The sequence below is a fragment of the Heptranchias perlo genome, chromosome 12, assembly GCF_035084215.1.
Source record: "Heptranchias perlo isolate sHepPer1 chromosome 12, sHepPer1.hap1, whole genome shotgun sequence".
In the NCBI taxonomy this organism is placed as follows: Eukaryota; Metazoa; Chordata; class Chondrichthyes; order Hexanchiformes; family Hexanchidae; genus Heptranchias; species Heptranchias perlo.
Genome location: NC_090336.1, coordinates 39,659,624 through 39,679,199, shown reverse-complemented (window position 1 = coordinate 39,679,199; position 19,576 = coordinate 39,659,624). Strand labels below are relative to the sequence as shown.

The window sequence follows — 19,576 nt, the reverse complement described above, 5'->3', positions numbered from 1 at the left end:
TCACTGCTATAATGTCGGCAAACTATGGATGCTGAAATTGGCCTCTTGGCTAGAGGATTAGCCAAGATTCTTGTTTCTAAATGCTATTCAGTGACTCCTACTGGAGCTTGGAGACATCTAGTGAGGACAGGGTTGGGTTCAGACATGATGCCACATTACCTGCCCACACTCATTGCCTGGAAGCACACTTGAACGGCCAACCGGCTGAGGTACTAGGGAACATCTGGCACCAATGGAACTGTCCCCCATCACCTGCTACCAATGGAACTGTCCCCCAGCACTTGGCACCAATTGGACTGTACCCCAGCACCTGGCACCAATGGAACTGTGCCCCAGTGCCTGGCACCAATGGAACTGTATCCCAGCACCTGGCACCAATGGGACCGTATCCCAACACCTGGCACCAATGGACCTGTACCTCCACCAATGGAACTGTACCCCAGCACGTGGCACCAATGGAACTGTACCTCAGCACTTGGCACCACTGGAACTGTATCCCAGCACCTGGCAACAATGCGACCATATCCCAGCAACTGGCACCAATGGAATTGTACCTCAGCACCAATGGAACTGTACTCCGGCACTTGGCACCAATGGAACTGTACCCCAGCACTTGGCACCAATGGGACTATGTCCCAGCACCTGGCACCAATGGAACTGTACCCAGCATCTAGCACTAATGGAACTGTATCCCAGCACCTGGCACCAATGGGACCAAATCCTAGCACCTGGCACCAATGGAACTGTACCTCAGCATTTGGCACCAATGGAACTGTATCCCAGCACTTGGCAACAATGGGACCATATCCCAGCACATGGCACCAATGGAACTATACCCCTGCATTTGGCACCAATGAGACTGTACCACAGGACCTGGCACCAATGGAACTGTACCCCACCACTTGGCACCAATGAAACTGTAACCTAGCACCTGGCACCAATGGAACTTTATCTCAGCACCAAGAAACAATACCCCAGTGAAAAGCAGACATCTTCAAAAGAGAAAAGTGGTTGGGAAACTCTCCCCTCAAAAAAAAACCACTATCAAGACTCCAAATGTTGAACTGAAATAATTCTAGAGTGGAGGGATGCAGATGGATGTGGTGATGTCTCAGAACATTTCCACTCAACCTTACAAATACAGAGGATGACAAAAAGAACTGAAAGTGGCAAGATGGGAAGTGTTAGTGTTTAGAAAGGTGAAGTCACAAATGTTTAAGAATTCCTGATGTTAATTTACTGAATTTACCCCTGGGATGTGGATTGTGAGAATTGATTTTACAACTAATAATGCAGTTTTTAATGTGCTTTAAAGAATGACACTTATATTAAATCGAGATACTTCAGTGTCCAAACTAATATTAAATAATTGCACCAAAGTGTATAAAAATGTCAGTGCCTCGAGCAGGAATCATCCTAATAAATCGATAATTTTTCTTAAGCAGCATGAAAAATGCTTTTGTAGAGGGCAGTACTAATGTGCTGTAACACAGAGCAGTGGGGCACAGATTCAATTCCCAATGGTACAGCATGGCTGATTTCAGCTAAACTGTTGAATAAGGGGAATAAATGAAGGGAAGTTGTCCCTATGTTGCTCTTGCATGTCAATAGTGTCTGGTTTAGAGTGGTACTGTGCCGAACAGGACCAAGTGACAAAGAGAAAACTGAAGAATTTCATACCTGTCATAAACGATATTGCATGTGCAGATTCACATTTATAGGCAACAAAGTAAGATGGGCGAAGTACAGCTTCAGGCCTCACTCAACTGAGTTGGTGATTTAAGTCAGTTAGTAAATGCAATTTGCAACCGAGTCATATAGACCAAAAGGTCCAAGATTTTGATTCCTCAGTCTGTGCTGAATTATCATTTCAGCAATGTTGTCAAGAACAGTGTCACAGTCAGTTTTATCACCCTTGGGTGGGTGAGCAGGGAAGGGAATCTGCTAGGATACCCACTCCTGCTCACTGTCCATTGACACCTGCTGCAAAACGATCAGGAGTGTGAATGTTGAGTGAGACCAGTTACTTGGACACAGTTAAACAGAATGCAGAGTCAAAGTAAAATGCTTAAGTGGCAGTAACTTGTAATTTTACTAGACATATGGATACAGAGTACAAAATAAAAAAAAACTAATAATTTTATAGTAATGATTACATTTAAAAGTGACATGTTTCAAATAGGTTGCACTGTCAATCTATATTCATATATATCATATTGAATCATTATTATACAGCATTGGGTGTAATACATTTTATATGAAATACATTCGCCTTCCCTCCCCCAACAGGGTTCACAACACATAGACGGACAATTAAACTTCACTTCACAGCTACATACATTAGCTCTAAGGTAGATAGGCCACACGGGGACCTAGTAGTTGTGCCAAGATTTTAATGACAAATGACACATCATGTTTGTGTCTCTGTTAATGACAGCCACTTGAATTACGTTATACATTAGTGGAAGAAAGTAAAATTAAAGATAGACCAAGACTTTAATTTTAAAAAACCACACTTCTGTCCTCTGTAGTACGTTTAGTACCGTACCAGTAATTTGATCAATGTTCATTGCTTAGTGTGAAATAAGCAGGGAGATAATGTTTTCACATGCTGTCAGTTTAATGTTTTAGAGTATGATGAGAAATGCTTCTCAATAATGAGTTATATTTGATTCAAAAAAATTTTGCATTTTTCTTTTAAAAAAAATTCCGTTTCAAATAACAAGCCACTTCTCATTCTTCCTGGACAACAAGAAGTCAATAGCCATATTTTCAAAATCAGTGGATAGATAAGACACACATTTCATTTTAGTGAAATCAAGACACTCTGGATGTTGTCATAAACTTGTTCACATAAAACTGACTTCAAACCTCTCGCTGCCATGTAATATTCACATGAAACTGACTTGAGACCTCGCACTGTCGTGTATTCTCACAAAACTGACTTCAGACCTCACTATCATGTAATATCCATAGGAAACTAACTTCAGACCTCTCACTGCCATGTAATAATACAAGAGAAATCAGTCCATATATTGTGAAAAGTTATTCCTCCAAAACATTGTTCCCTCCCTCCACAAAAGTTACATTTAGAAAAAGTCATGTGACAAATTATGAAGGTGCCATGCAACAGGAAGTAGATCCGCTGAACTGGACTTTACTATCAAGTTTTGTTAACTAAACCATGATAAATCCTAAGTCGGAGACTAATTAAATATTTAGAGAAAAAGAAAAAGAAACTACAAATGCTCAAAATGTGTAATAAAAATTGAAAATGCTGGGACTATACATCTCCTAAGATAAAAGATGGATAACGTTTCTGGTGAAGACTTTCAGATGAGTCTATGCCAACGATGTTAACATACCTTTTCTACTTAAATCTTTTATTGCCTAAGTTAAACACAAAAAAATACTTTGGTTAAAAAAAGACAACTTTGGTGTTTATGACAATAGCTGTAACAATTTCAGAAAGGTTATTTAAACAGTGGACCATGTAAAAGTTCAAACCTTCAACTGAGGTTGTTTAAAATCAATTTTACCTTCAACACTTAAAATCAAAATAAACAACTACAGCTATTAAATAAATCCTTCAAGGTATTTCACGCACAGCACTTCCACAAATAAAGAATCCCGTGGAACAGTACACGTTCAAATGACAAAACCTAAATTTCTTCTACAAAATGAATTATGTACTACATGTAGAATTGTTCAAAAGTATACAAGTAGGTAGCTATATAAATCTGGCACAAAATGCAATAAAAATTATTAAAAATAAAATGGGATGTATAAGATCTTAAATTAGAGTAATGTGGTATTTATTGTTCTACATGAATAACATTTTCAAATATAAAAGCACCATAATTCTACTGCAGTAAAAACCGTCTTATGACGTAACACAATCACCAACTGTACTAGCCTTTAAATTGCCCATGAAATCCCCACGCAACCCAACAAACTGCAAATTCAATTTCAATCGAGCAAACGAGAAGTGATTAATTGAATCATAAATTTATGGGAGAGTCCATTCAATTTAATGATGGAGGGATCTTTCCACACTGTTCAGATCACTCCATTACCTAACGCTATCTTCCTATGATTTAGGTGAAATGCAGTGCAGGATCTTCACAATGCAGAGTTTTACAAATCATACTGTGCCTTTCACCAAGCCAGTTCTTTTTCTTGTTCAACAATTTGCTTTCATTCAAAACAAATGAAAGCCACACGTAAAATTAAAACACCTGGAGTCAGCCTTTTATTTCACTCATGAGAACGACAGGGAGAAGCTAACGTGCTTCTGGCAGTCACTGGTTATGTACAGTCCTTCCCACATGTGAATTAAATGGCAGGTTTCATTGCTTATCGTGACTTGTTCATTGATGACGGCTTTCCATGGTCGTTATCAAATTTATCATAAAACCAGGAATTTCATTTGACTAGCAGAGCTAAACAAATCTCCAGACAAAGTTGCTGTTTACCTGCTTCCTTGAAAAGCAGGTCTAGATCCTGCTGCACAGATTAAAAAAACAAAAACCACAAACACCAGAAATTTTAAATGAAAACAGAAGATGCTAAAAATGGGCAATCAGCAATTAAGAGTGAGCTCCACTTCAGTCCCGCGTTCCTGATCTTTGGCCACCTGGTGTGGAGGGGGGTGCGGGCAAATCAGAGGACCTACTGATGGGTCTGCTCCTGGGCCTGGCCAAGGTGGCCATCCACAGGTCCAGGTTGGATGCGGCCTGGTGGGGGTGGTTGCTCTGCCTGCCTCTCTTCCGCGGCCTTGTCTGCGCCCGGGTGGCCTTGGAGAAGGAGCACGCAGTGTCCGCCGGTATGCCTTCTGCGACTGGTGGGCACTGCAGGGTCTGGAGGGCATACTGGACACGGGTGAAAGTATTATTATTTAATTTGATAAGTTTCCTTGTTTTTTATAATTTTGTTTTCTACAAGTTGTGCCGCTCTAAAAAGGTGGCACTTTTGTTATAGATTTTATAAGAAAAGGCAATTAAGAAAGATAGGTTAATGTTTCAGAATTGTCAGAACTACATTCAATTCTGATGGAGGGCTACACCCGAAACTTTAACCTGTCTTTTTTTCTTTCAAGTGCTGATTGGTCTGCTGCAGAATTTGTTATTTTTACTCCAATTTCTGCTGTGTTCAGCTTCACTATTTCCATCCTTCTAAATACTCATTACATTGAAAGCCATGTACACTAGAAAAGGAACTACTTTATATTTGGTGGGATTAGAAAGCACCTCTTTGTTGCCCTCAAGAGCATATCCCTCTTCGGTCTTCACTAAGTGACAATTCAATTAATAAATCAACTGCAACTCCTAAGTAGTCATGAGAAGCATTGAATAGAAAGCAGCCTGCCCTATCCCAACAGCCTTTTTAAAAACCTGAAACGAAACCTATCAAAGTCACATCCTTCACAACTATTGAATTTAGCTTATCTTTAGCCCGTACAAATTAACAGAACTGGATTCTTCAGTATTACAGCCTACAGAATAGTACTGCAGTGGATTCTCCAGTACCAACAACCACAGGGGTGGCAGATGTTTATTAAAAAAAGTGAAATTAACATTTTGCCACTAATTTTTTCTCATCAAGATGAGGGAAGTCAGAGCTGGGGAATGGAACGTGTTTTCACATTAAATACCAGTATCAGCGTCAAACATTGCCAAATTAGGTAATGACACAGATCAGATTCACAGTAAAGCTTCCTCCTCTGTGCCTCAACTGCTGAGCTTGAAATAGCTCTTACTACATTAGCACATTTTCTTCTTCTCATCTCAATCATTTTGTGGCCTCTCGGAGCGAGATTGCCAAATACTGTAGTGGCAAATCAGTGGCAGTTTAGTACTTTACCCATGCCCATCAGGAATTGAATTGAGAGTTTCCATTTCATTTAGAATCCCGACAGTTAGCAAAGAGAAGGGACCTTCACATAGTGAGCTCGGTTTCAATCCAGCCCAAATAACGGAATGAAGCAGCAGTTGGAAGATTTCCTCGGATTGCTGTGTGTTAGTATTTTCAGAAACATAGTGGGGAGATTTCCTATGTTTGCTTTATTTAGTGAAATTGTAAATGCATTATAAAAGAACATGTTTACAATATGATTAGAATAGCAGATCTAGGTTGACAATTAGAGGAAATCTTCACATTCTGCTCCCAATGTCACTAATATAACCTGCATTTATATAGCGCCTTTAACATAGTAAAACGTCCCAAGACGCTTCAGAGGAGCGTTATCAGACAAAAATTGACAGCGAGCCAAGGGGCTGATGTGATGCATGACTAAAAGCTTGGTTGAAGAGGAAGATTTTAAGGAACATCTTAAAAGGAGGAGAGAGGTGGAGATGCGGAGAGGTTTAGGGAGGGAATTCCAGAACTTAGGGCCTAGATGGCTGAAAGCAAGGCTGCCAATGGTGGAATGAGGGAAGTGGGGAATCCACAAGAGACATACAGTGATCATAACATAGAGTGATCTCAATCACTGTGCCACCCAGACTCTACTCTCTCCTCCCCCACTCTTTGCAGATACAATTTTTTTGACAACTTCTAACATATAGATGATTTGTTGACACTGAAAATAATTAATCTGGAGCTCTACGGATGAGCTGCTCTGTAAATGAGGTCAATTTTAGAAATATAACAATTAAGAACTGAACCCATAGCTTTCGTCTCCGGGCAAATATTCACCTTGTCCTTTTAATAAGATAGAACCCACGACAGTGAACGCTGCACCTGGTCTTTGTGTGTCTTGGTGGATAGAACACTGGCTTGTAATATGGGGTGGAGGGGTGGCGAGGGGGAGGGGAACATTCGCTCCCATTTCCTGTGATACTTCAGGACCCAGACATTAGAATGGTCAGATCGCTCTGCATCCGTGCCCCACAACTCTCCACAGTAGTTTGAATCTTACAAAAAGGAATAAAAAGAAAAAAAACAGAAAGGTTCTTGCATTCTATAGGTGTAGAGATGATCAGTGATAACATCCTACTCAAAAAGCACTACAGGATAGAGAATCTTCCTTCTTATCATCGTGTTGGTGAATTAGAATCAATTTTATGAACTGCAGTTCCCTACGATTTAGCATAACGTGGTTCGAAGACCTCACCAGGGACTTAGTTTGTAAATGGATGACAGTACTAAGATGTACTTTAAGATCAATTCATTTTCTGTTGGAAGAAAAAAAGTGTCTTGTTTTCAATCATTAAGTGGACATAAAAATAAGCGAGGGCAGCAGCAGAATATGTCGGGTTTGTTTTCCACAGAAAACCCGATATCCCACTACCCTGCCTCCTAATTACTCAAAGCACTGCTAACACTCAGGATTTTAATTGATGTGTTTTGCACTATCGTTTTAATGTGCGTGATTTACAGGGATAGAAGGTCAGAGATATATAGTTTCTTTTCCTCCATCTCTCATGTCACTTCTATTCCAATTCAAAATCAATTAATGAAATTGCAAGTTTTGACAATACTGTAGTCTTGTGAAGGAGGAACTCTTGAATGCATCACATGGTAAGACAAGAAGACTTGGTTACAGTCAAAAATTAATTTTCTTTAAATGGGGAGGTTGGCTGAGTGCACACTAAAACTAGAGACAGGTAGTAAAATAAAAATATCAGCAGTGTTATATAGTACCATTTCAGTGTTAAGACATGTTTCCAACCAATCAGTAAGTGTGGTATAGTGTGAAATAACCTACAAGCATCTTGCAAACTTGAAAATAATCACCAACACATTCCAATTAAAGCATTTTCTAAAATTGCAAGGACAGATTATTTCTCTGCAAGCTTGCAGAAAACTTCATACACTTCTGGATTCTCTTGAGCAAACTGTTCTGCTGTGTTTCTCTGTAACCAGTCAGTTGATCGGATCTGTTGACGTAAAAGTCCAATTAGACCATCAAGAGCAGGATCTGGTGGAGCTGGCTGAACACCAACTTCTGTGACATCCTCAGCTGTCTTAGTTGTATTCTCAGAATCAGAATTGGGCCCTTTTTCAATAGACTGGATTTCTGAATCTTGCTCTTCTAGAACTTTCCTAAGCCTATGCATTCCTAAGCAAAACAAGATGAAATCTCAAGTTATTTATGGAAGCAACAATTAATGAAGCTCATCAAAATAAAAAATAAACTACTTTCAAACACAACCATTGAGCTACTTACTACATAAAAATGCAGACTAAGCAAGATTATTGTGAATCTCCTTTGAAGTCTGAGGTTGACACCAACTAAGCCATAATGGAACTTTGTCAGCAATCATGTCTTTTAACAACATAATGTGCCTTGTAATAATTTTAACCTCCCCTGCAAAAATAGACTATTTCCTGTACATTTTGTTGTAGTTCAGCTCTTTGCCAGAAAGGGTTTTTTTTTACCATAACTATTATTTCCACTATCCTTGCAAAAGATTTCAGATTTCTCTTTCTCTCTTCCCCACCCCACCCTATTGCTACCCCCCCAAAGGCACAGACTCATATGCTGGGCTACAGTTCTTCTGGTATGTCATCCAAGTGGCTATTTTTCACATGTGTGCCCAAAAGGTGAGATACGAAGGTTATTCTCCTGTTGGGAGCATCTGACACAGTCTTGCCTTAATCCAATATAACTACTATAACTTGGTGTTGTAAAATTGTTTACAATTGTCAACCCCAGTCCATCACCGGCATCTCCACATCATGACTACCATCGACACCACAAACTGCCGGCTCACAGTGGAAAGGATATCCAAGAAGATCGCGCATTTAGACACAGACATCAAGTTTTTACAGAGCTGCAAGAAAGCAGACAAGATCCCGAAAGGACTCCAGATCACGAACCCACTCAAGTCCACATACAACTCGGATTACGCTGAGAGACTCTGCCGCCGTACCTCTCGCACACTCCGCAACCATCTCATACACCAACTCTACAGCAGACGCCACAACCTCGAAACCAAGATAGAGTCCATACTCTCAACCTGTACTCAGGACACAGCAGACCAGCTACGTTATACCACCAAACAGACGAGGCAACGGAACTACGCTGCCTACATGAAAACCAAGAGCAGGAAGCTTGAGAAACTCGGCATCACCACCAGCAACGACCAAGCTTCCCCTGGTACCACGGTTGCAACCACAGGGAAGTCTATTGTCAATTTATCCGACCACACCCTTCAACCAGACGAAATCGAAGTTCTCAGCCGAGGGCTCAATTTCTGCCCCACTACCAAAATGGACCCCACTAGTCTCGCGGCGGACACAGAGGAATTCATCAGGAGAATGAGGCTCCGGGAATTCTACCACAAACCCCAAGATTTCAGCAGCGAACCCAATGAGACAATCGACGATCCGGAACAGCAGACAGAGGGATCCGCGGTACAGCAACCGAAGAGGAAAGAGTCAAACTGGACTCCTCCGGAGGGTCGCTGCCCTCAGCTGGACATGTATGCTCAAGCTGTCAGGAAATGCGTCAATGCCAGATTCATCAGCCGCACTCAGAAGACAGTCCAGAATGTCACCCGAGCACAACGCAACGCCATCAACGCTCTCAAGACCAACCGCAACATCGTCATCAAACCAGCGGACAAAGGAGGAGCCATAGTCATACAGAACAGAACAGACTATTGCAAAGAAGCATACCGACAACTGGACAACCAGGAACACTACAGACGGTTACCCGCAGATCCGACCAAAGAACACACCCACCAGCTCAACAAACTGATCAAGACCTTCGATCCAGACCTTCAAAGCATCCTACGCACTCTCATCCCACGTAATCCCCGCGTGGGAGACTTCTACTGCCTCCCAAAGATACACAAAGCCAACACACCCGGACGTCCCATCGTATCAGGCAACGGAACCCTGTGTGAGAACCTCTCTGGATACATCGAGGGCATCCTGAAACCCATCGTACAGGGAACCCCCAGCTTCTGTCGCGACACTACAGACTTCCTACAAAAACTCAGTACCCACGGACCAGTTGAACCAGGAACACTTCTCACCACGATGGACGTCTCGGCACTATACACCAGTATCCCCCACGATGACGGCATCGCTGCGACAGCATCAATACTCAACACCAACAACAGCCAATCTCCGGAAGCCATCCTACAACTCATCCGCTTCATCCTGGATCACAATGTCTTCACCTTCGATAACCAGTTCTTTACCCAAACACACGGAACAGCCATGGGGACCAAATTCGCACCCCAATACGCCAACATTTTCATGCACAAGTTCGAGCAGGACTTCTTCACTGCACAAGACCTCCAACCAACACTATACACCAGATACATCGACGACATTTTCTTTCTATGGACCCACGGCAAGGAATCACTAAAGAGACTACACGATAACATCAACAAGTTCCATCCCACCATCAAGCTCACCATGGACTACTCCTCAGAATCAGTTTCTTTCTTGGACACACGAATCTCCATCAAAGACGGGCACCTCAGCACCTCACTCTACCGCAAGCCCACGGACAACCTCACGATGCTCCACTTTTCCAGCTTCCACCCTAACCACGTCAAAGAGGCCATCCCCTATGGACAGGCCCTGCGAATACACAGGGTCTGCTCAGACGAGGAGGAACGCGATGGACACCTACAGACGCTGAAAGACGCCCTAGTAAGAACGGGATATGACGCTCGACTCATCGATCGACAGTTCCGACGGGCCACAGCAAAAAATCGCATAGACTTCCTTAGGAGACTAACACGGGACGCAACCAACAGAGTACCCTTTGTCGTCCAGTACTTCCCCGGAGCGGAGAAACTACGCCATGTTCTCCGCAGCCTTCAACATGTCATCAATGAGGACAAACACCTCGCTATGGCCATCCCCACACCTCCACTACTCGCCTTTAAACAGCCACCCAACCTCAAACAGACCATCGTTCGCAGCAAATTACCTAGCTTTCAAGAGAACAGCGTCCACGACGCCACACAACCCTGCCACGGTAACCTCTGCAAGACATGCCAGATCATCGACACAGATACCACCATCACACGAGAGGACACCACCCACCAGGTGCATGGTTCATACTCCTGTGACTCGGCCAACGTTGTCTACCTCATACGTTGCAGGAAAGGATGCCCCAGAGCATGGTACATTGGCGAGACCATGCAGACGCTGCGACAACGGATGAACGGACACCGCGCAACAATCGCCAAACAGGAGGGTTCCCTCCCAGTCGGGGAACACTTCAGCAGTCATGGACATTCATCCACCGACCTTCGGGTAAGCGTACTCCAAGGCGGCCTTCGAGACACACGACAACGCAAAATCGTCGAGCAGAAATTGATAGCCAAGTTCCGCACCCATGAGGACGGCCTCAACCGGGATCTTGGGTTCATGTCACGCTACACGTTACCCCACCAGCGAACAAATGTTATCTGTTTTTTATATAATGGGTCATTTGCTGGCTCTCTCTGCCTTCCGGATGTTTCTGCCTCTCTCTGTTTTTCTTCTCTGTTTTTTTTCCCTGTTTGTTTTTTTGTTGAATGTGTATTCGGGGGTTCTGCAGGTGACACCTCTCTGTCTGAACACGGTGATTGCCTTGGCAACGGGCAGTTGCAGGGGCAGTCTGTAAACACCATGTATTGTTCTATATGTATAAATGCGTAGGCTTCAAGGAGATCCTGAACATTTACCTGAGGAAGGAGGAAGTCTCCGAAAGCTTGTGAATTTAAAATAAAATTGCTGGACTATAACTTGGTGTTGTAAAATTGTTTACAATTAATCCAATACACATGCACTTTCCATCAGGAGGTCATTATATTGCTTTCAGGAGAGTGAACTCTAATCAGTTTTTCTCCTCCCTAATAATATATATGATGTGGAGATGCCGGTGATGGACTGGGGTTGACAATTGTAAACAATTTTACAACACCAAGTTATAGTCCAACAATTTTATTTGAAATTCACAAACTTTCGGAGGCTTCCTCCTTCCTCAGGTGAATGTTGTGGAAATGAAATCCTCGAACCCTTCGCATTTATAAATCACAGAACAATTCCTGGTGATTACAGATAGTCTTTCCAACTGCCCGTTGCCAAGGCAACCACAGTGTGCAGACAGAGAGGTGTTACCTGAAAGGCCACCGAATATACAAACCACCAAAAAAAAAGAGGCAGAAACATACAAAAGACAGCAAATAACCCGTTATATTAAAAACAGATAACATTTGTTCACTGGTGGGGTTACGTGTAGCGTGACATGAACCTAAGATCCCGGTTGAGGCCGTCCTCATGGGTGCGGAACTTGGCTATCGATTCCAAAGAACACACCCACCAGCTCAACAAACTGATCCAGACCTTCAAAGCATCCTACGCACTCTCATCCTACGTACTCCCCGCGTGGGAGACGTCTACTGCCTCCCAAAGATACACAAAGCCAACACACCCGGACATCCTATCGTATCAGGCAACGGAACCCTGTGTGAGAACCTCTCTGGATACATCGAGGGCATCCTGAAACCCATCGTACAGGGAACCCCCCAGCTTCTGTCGCGATACTACAGACTTCCTACAAAAACTCAGTACCCGCGGACCAGTTGAACCAGGAACACTTCTCACCATGATGGACGTCTCGGCACTCTACACCAGTATCCCCCACGATGACGGCATCGCTGCGACAGCATCAATACTCAACACCAACAACAGCCAATCTCCAGACACCATCCTACAACTCATCCGCTTCATCCTGGATCACAATGTCTTCACCTTCGATAACCAGTTCTTTACCCAAACACATGGAACAGCCATGGGGACCAGATTCGCACCCCAATACGGCAACATTTTCATGCACAAGTTCGAGCAGGACTTCTTCACTGCACAGGACCTCCAACCAACACTATACACCAGATACATCGACGACATTTTCTTTCTATGGACCCACGGCGAGGAATCACTGAAGAGACTACACGATAACATCAACAAGTTCCATCCCACCATCAAGCTCACCATGGATGACTCCTCAAAATCAGTTTCTTTCTTGGACACACGAATCTCCATCAAAGACGGGCACCTCAGCACCTCACTCTACCGCAAGCCCACGGACAACCTCACGATGTTCCACTTTTCTAGCTTCCACCCTAACCACGTCAAAGAGGCCATCCCCTATGGACAGGCCCTGCGAATACACAGGGTCTGCTCAGACGAGGAGGAATGCAATGGACACCTGCAGACGCTGAAAGACGCCCTAGTAAGAACGGAATATGACGCTCGACTCATCGATCGACAGTTCCGACGGGCCACAGCGAAAAATCGCATAGACCTCCTCAGAAGACTAACACGGACGCAACCAACAGAGTACCCTTCGTCGTCCAGTACTTCCCCGGAGCGGAGAAACTACGCCATGTTCTCCACAGCCTTCAACATGTCATCAATGACGACGAACACCTCGCTATGGCCATCCCCACACCTCCACTACTCGCCTTTAAACAGCCACCCAACCTCAAACAGACCATCGTTCGCAGGAAATTATCCAGCTTTCAGGAGAACAGCGTCCACGACACCACACAACCCTGCCACGGTAACCTCTGCAAGACATGCCAGATCATCGACACAGATACCACCATCACACGAGAGGACACCACCCACCAGGTGCATGGTTCATACTCCTGTGACTCGGCCAACGTTGTCTACCTCATACGTTGCAGGAAAGGATGCCCCAGAGCATGGTACATTGGCGAGACCATGCAGACGCTGTGACAACGGATGAACGGACACCGCGCAACAATCGCCAGACAGGAGGGTTCCCTCCCAGTCGGGGAACACTTCAGCAGTCAAAGACATTCAGCCACCGACCTTCGGGTAAGCATACTCCAAGGCGGCCTTCGAGACACACGACAACGCAAAATCGTCGAGCAGAAATTGATAGCCAAGTTCCGCACCCATGAGGACGGCCTCAACCGGGATCTTGGGTTCATGTCACGCTACACGTAACCCCACCAGCGAACAAAAGTTATCTGTTTTTAATATAACGGGTCATTTGCTGTCTTTTCTATGTTTCTACCTCTCTCTCTGTTTTTTTTGGTGATTTGTATATTCGGTGGCCTTTCAGGTAACACCTCTCTGTCTGCACACTGTGGTTGCCTTGGCAACGGGCAGTTGGAAAGACTATCTGTAATCACCAGGAATTGTTCTGTGATTTATAAATGCGAAGGGTTTGAGGATTTCATTTCCACAACATTCACTTGAGGAAGGAGGAAGCCTCCGAAGGCTTGTGAATTTCAAATAAAATTGTTGGACTATAACTTGGTGTTGTAAATTGTTTATAATATATAGAGGCAGTGAGCCCAACAGTTGTAGCAACCCCATCACCACCAGATTTAGATCAGCTAACTGAACACAGACTGGGAATCGAATCAGGGACCTTTGTGGATTCTGTATGACAGTCAATGTATTCACATACACAGTCATTCAGGGAGGTATCACACCACTTTCTATGGTAAATTGCTGCATTTTCCCAAACTTTTCTATATTCAATCAGCTCAACAATTTCACACCCAGGGCAGGTTTGGCTCCCAGTCTGGTCTCAACCAGTGCAGCGGCTGGCACTCTACAGTTCTCCTCAGTACACTTGCACGAGGAAGAAGGGGGGAAAAGTCATCCAAATGCTGCTAGAATGTGCAAGCGTGTAGACACTGGGCAATACTCTCTGCAGCCAAATAGCCTGCCGACACTCACTATCAAGGCTCAAACAGGACAATGGCCACATAGGCAAGGTACTGGCGTACAACCAGATTCTGTGAAATCGTATGTGAGCAAGACTTAGCACCTTCAGGAGAGGAGAGGAGGGGTGAAAATCAGGAGGTAATATTAACTATGAATGTTATTTTACAGGTTATTTTTATCTGTTATGATCAGACTAATTTGAAAGATAGTAATATTTAATAGACAAAGTAAACAGTAGGGTGTCACAAGGTTCATATTAGGGTATTGCATTTCTATTTATTTGGATGTATATATTGCAATTTTATTAAATAAATGGTTTAATTGAATTGGACTTTACTAAAATAATTGAAAAAAAAAGATGAGAAATTGAATATTCATTCTGTGTAATTAGCATGATTCTTAGATGATCAAAATCTTCCTCTGTAACTACTCATAACCAAAGAATATCTTGACCAGGTTAAAAAAGTCTAAAATATTAGGGGGGAATTTTTCCACACAGTCAATGGAGGAAGATTTCACCCTTTATGCTTAATAAAGCAACTTTGTTTTGTAAGTGAAAACAGAAAATGCTGGAAATACTCAGCAAGTCAGGCAGCATCTGTGGAGAAAGAAACAGAGTTAACGTTTCAGGTTGGTGACCCTTCATCAGAACTGGTTCTGACAGTTCTGACGAAAGGTCATCGACCTGAAATGTTAACTCTGTTTCTCTCTCCACAGATGCTGCCTGACTTGCTGAGTATTTCCAGAATTTTCTGTTTTTATTTCAGATTTCCAGCATCTGCAGTATTTTGCTTTTGATTTTGTTTTGTAAGTAGTTGGATAGGAAACACTTGTCACTTTAGACGCTATGGGAGGGGTTTAACTGCCTGCCACCTGATCCTTCCCTTAAAAATAGGCGACTAGCAGAGGAAAAACTGGTGCGGACCCATATTTCCCACCTGATTTTAAGGCAGGCCTTTAAATGGGCGCCCATCACTCTCGCCCAATACAGGCAAGAAGCTGTTTCAATATGTAAATCGGAGTCCTACAAAGTTTGTAGGAACCGGATTGCAATTTTTGTGGAGAAATGGGCGGAACATGCAAAGTGCGTACTGGTCCCATTTTTTCCAAGCACTGGGAGGCCTCATTGGGAGGAACCAGAAGAGACCACTCAGAAAAGGTACGGTTTTCTTTTATTCTTTTAAAGAACATCTTCCGGCCCGCTGCTAGCATGTTCTCCCCCTGGGCTCCACACCCATCCCCCAACAGGCCTTACCTGCAGCCAGCTCCGTGCAAAAGCCGGCCAATTTTCCACTGTGTCAAATTGGTGAGCTGCAGCAGAGAGCTCGTCTGGCACCCACAGCTCGCTGGTAAAATTTAAATGAGGCCCGACCCTGAAAATGGTTCTGGCCTCCTGACTATAGCCAGAGGCGAGCGACTGGGCCTGAACCAAAAAAATGTCCCCTCCCCCTCAATGTCAACATCAAGCATGCCCAGATCACTGATTAGGTACAGCATAGGCCAGATGCAGAACACTCTATTGCAGCAAAATGTCTTATTGCTGACCTTCAAAGAACCTTCCAATACACTAGTGTGAATTTGCTATATCACTGTGGCTTCTTAATTGACATTACCAAAGAGCCTAGGAAATGAAATTGGCACAAAAAGCAGCATAAATATTAATACTTAAGAATACATAATGTTGTGTAATAAATGTGGTCTGGCAAAGTGGTTTGGGGGGGGGGGGGGTGGGGGAGGTCTTATTGCTGAATCCCAGCGTTACTAGCAAAAATAGAACACATATTTGCATATGATGATCTTTGGTTTGCAATAAGAGGCATCAATCCAATAACCTCAGTGAACATCAAAAATTGTTTTATAGAGTATTAAAATATAGACACCTTTCAAACTGCATCATCCTTGCACGTTCCCCTGTTGGTTAATCCATGTAGCAATATAAACACTAGAATTTGTATTTGAGTCAGTGCTCAAATCATATAAAGGAATGTCACCTGTGGCAAATACATGTTTAGAAGGGATGTAGAGACTAAAAAAAAGGAGCAAAGCTAAAAATACTAAACTGGAACCGACAGGACAAAGTTAAAGTATAGTTGTGACTGTACTCACCTAACTGGAGCCGGTAGGTTTTGTCAGCAAACACAATACGGAACCACCCAGGCTCACAGCAACCAAATGTCTCGCCACAGGTGAGAAGAATTTTATTATTGAGAAGCCGCTTCCATAGTTTTGCCTCCTCTTCAAATGTTGGACTCTTTAAGTACTGAATCAGAAGAAATGTGCACATTATATTTCTGTGGTTTTCACTGCTACATTACACCTGCTGAATCACTCAAAACAAGTTACTTTAATGAGAAACTTCAATCAATCAAATATAAACTGGGAAAACCCAACTGTTTTAGAATCAGAGTTGGTAAATGTGATGTCCTGCTTCATAACCCAGTATATCAAGAAGCAAGAAGAGGCAGCTGTCCCACCATCATCAGACCAAGCAATCCTCAAAAAACCCCACCCTTGACCCCTCTATCCTTGCAAACCACCTCCCCATCTCCATAGTCCTTGAACGTGTTGTTGCCTCTCAAGTTTGTCCCCATCTTTCCCACAATTCCATTTGAATCTCTCCAATCAGGTTTCCACCCCTGCCAAGAACTGAAACGGACCTAACCAAAGTCACAGACATCCTCTGTTACTATGTGCGGTATTCCTCCGCATACTGCTTGGTCTCTCTGCAGCCTCCGCCCCTACCTCAGCGTATTTGCTTCTGAAACTATTATCTGTGCCTTTGCCACCTCCAGACTCAACTATTCCAATGCTCTCCTGGCCTACCTCCACATCCATCTTCCACCCTCCATAAATTTCAGCTTATTCAAAACTCTGCTGCTCGTATCCTGTCTGCACCAAGTCCTGCTCACCCATTATCCCTGAGCTCACTGACCTACATTGGCTCCACATCTCCCAACACCTCAAATTTTAAATTCTCATCCTCCTGGTAAAATCCCGTAATGGGATTTCAGCCCATTCTATCTCTGTAACCTCCTCCAGCCCTACGACCCCCTACCCCCCTACCCCCCCATCCCAAACTCTCTGTTCATCTGACACTGGCCTCTTGTGCATCCCCCCTCCTATTTGCCCCACCATACCATCAATTGCCTATGCCCCACACTCTAGAACTCCTCCCCTAAACCCCTCCACCTCTCCATCTTCCACTCCTCCTTTAGGACTCTTCTTAAAACACATCTCTTGACGTAAGCTTTTGTCATCCCACCGAATGTCTCCATACTTGGGTCAGTGTCCATTTTTGTTTTGATTATGCCTCTGTGAAATGCCCTGATCTGGAATCAAACCCAAGATCCAAAAGGTAAAAACATATGAATCCTCAGAACCACCCAGTTCCTTTTCGTATTACAGAATAAATATATGTATGGAACCATGAAAATTTCTCAATTATCATGACTGAATAAATTAAAATAATGTCCTTTAATTCATTCCTTTAATTACTCTGGTATAGAAGAGAGACAAAAGCAATGTTAAAAAATATTGCACAGAATACCTTTCTAAAATCAGCCCAGATATAAAGGCCTGCATGCCGGTTCAGGAAAGGAATGCCCATTGCTGTTAGTTCATTTGCTATGCACTTGTGGGCAGTTTTCAATCTAGCTCGATTTGTCGACAGAAACACCTGGTTGATCCAATCTACAGAAAAGTGAAAAGAAAAGACAAAAAAAATTAGCGGATGACTGTGGATTTTATTGAGGCTGCAAGAACTTTTCAACCTCTCAGAAGGAAAATCTGATCTTTCAAGATGCCACAATTGTAGGAAACCACTTGTGTAAAACTGCAATTTGAAGAGTGTTACTCCATCTCATTAAATTAAAAGCTGAAATTGAAATAAAACAGAGTTTCAGAGCCATTTTCTATAAAAATTTCAACATTAACCTCAATAATCACACTGATTTTTCCCACACAATTACATTGGTGCTGTACTGAGTAAAGCATAATGTTACATGCTGCTCAGGGGGAGGAAGGTATAGCCCAATAGCTCAAGCATGTTGCTTATAATTGGTGTTGCTAATGACACGAGCTCTCACTTCAGCTCTAGTCTTGGGGCTCAACGTGGGAAACAAAACATATTCCAAATGTGACAAATGGAAACTACCCCATTCAGAATTTGATATCCCCTGCTGGCTTACGGACTCATCAGGCAGAGTTTACAGCCAGTACAATTAGCTGCAAAGTGGGCACTTTGCTTGCTCTGATCCTTCAAAAACTGAGTGAAGCAGCAATGGACAGAACTAACCAAATAAAACAGCAGTTTGATGATTGCGAGATCTTTGAAACGCCTATTCTGGATTGAATCCCTTGTGCATAGATTGTGCCATTAGATTACTGTTTTACAGTAGTAAATGATCAATAAATACAAGACTGATTTCTAAACTATAAAATGCAAATTTATGGAGTATCAGGGACAGCAGGATGTAATTTTGCAAAGTTAGTACGTGGCTTGTTCCACTGGGTACTAAACAGCAAATTCAAAGTGCAGCCCAATAGCTCAGCAAGTTTATCCAGTTTGGTAAGTGAGCTACACAGACTGGCCAGGTCCCAGATTTGACTTCTAAGTTTGTGCTGAGTTAGCTGATCTGACCCAGGGTGGTGGCAGGGTTACTACAATTAGCCTGGACTCCCCGAGTTAGGAGCAAGCCACTCTGTTGTACCACACCGCTAGAAAGCCAACCACCACCATCTCAGGGCAGCTAGGGATGGGCAATAAATGCCAAACTTGCCAGCAACACTTACATCATGAGAATGAATACAAAAAAAGTGGGTAAATAGCATCTTCCTAGTTAAAAAAATTTAATATTAATTTTTAAAAAATCATCTATTTATTGATTAATAGGTTATTAAAGAAAGTTTTGTG

At 43.0% G+C, this 19,576-nt stretch overlaps 1 protein-coding gene across 4 annotated transcripts in view; it reads right to left on the bottom strand.

The window, feature by feature from the left end:
• Nucleotides 1-2,068: 2,068 nt before the first annotated feature.
• accs (1-aminocyclopropane-1-carboxylate synthase homolog (Arabidopsis)(non-functional)) overlaps nucleotides 2,069-19,576 on the bottom strand; it is a 65,963-nt gene continuing 48,455 nt past the window's right edge. For 3 of the 4 annotated variants that reach the window (XM_067994014.1, XM_067994013.1, XM_067994016.1), the window contains 3 exons: nucleotides 18,212-18,354; nucleotides 16,771-16,924; nucleotides 2,069-8,062 (listed from right to left, as the gene is read on the bottom strand). In XM_067994014.1, coding sequence (XP_067850115.1) covers nucleotides 7,782-8,062; nucleotides 16,771-16,924; nucleotides 18,212-18,354 — 578 coding nt within the window. In that variant the 3' untranslated portion in view covers nucleotides 2,069-7,781. The remainder of the gene's footprint in view (nucleotides 8,063-16,770; nucleotides 16,925-18,211; nucleotides 18,355-19,576) is intronic. The other variant, XM_067994015.1, reaches the window with a different exon arrangement.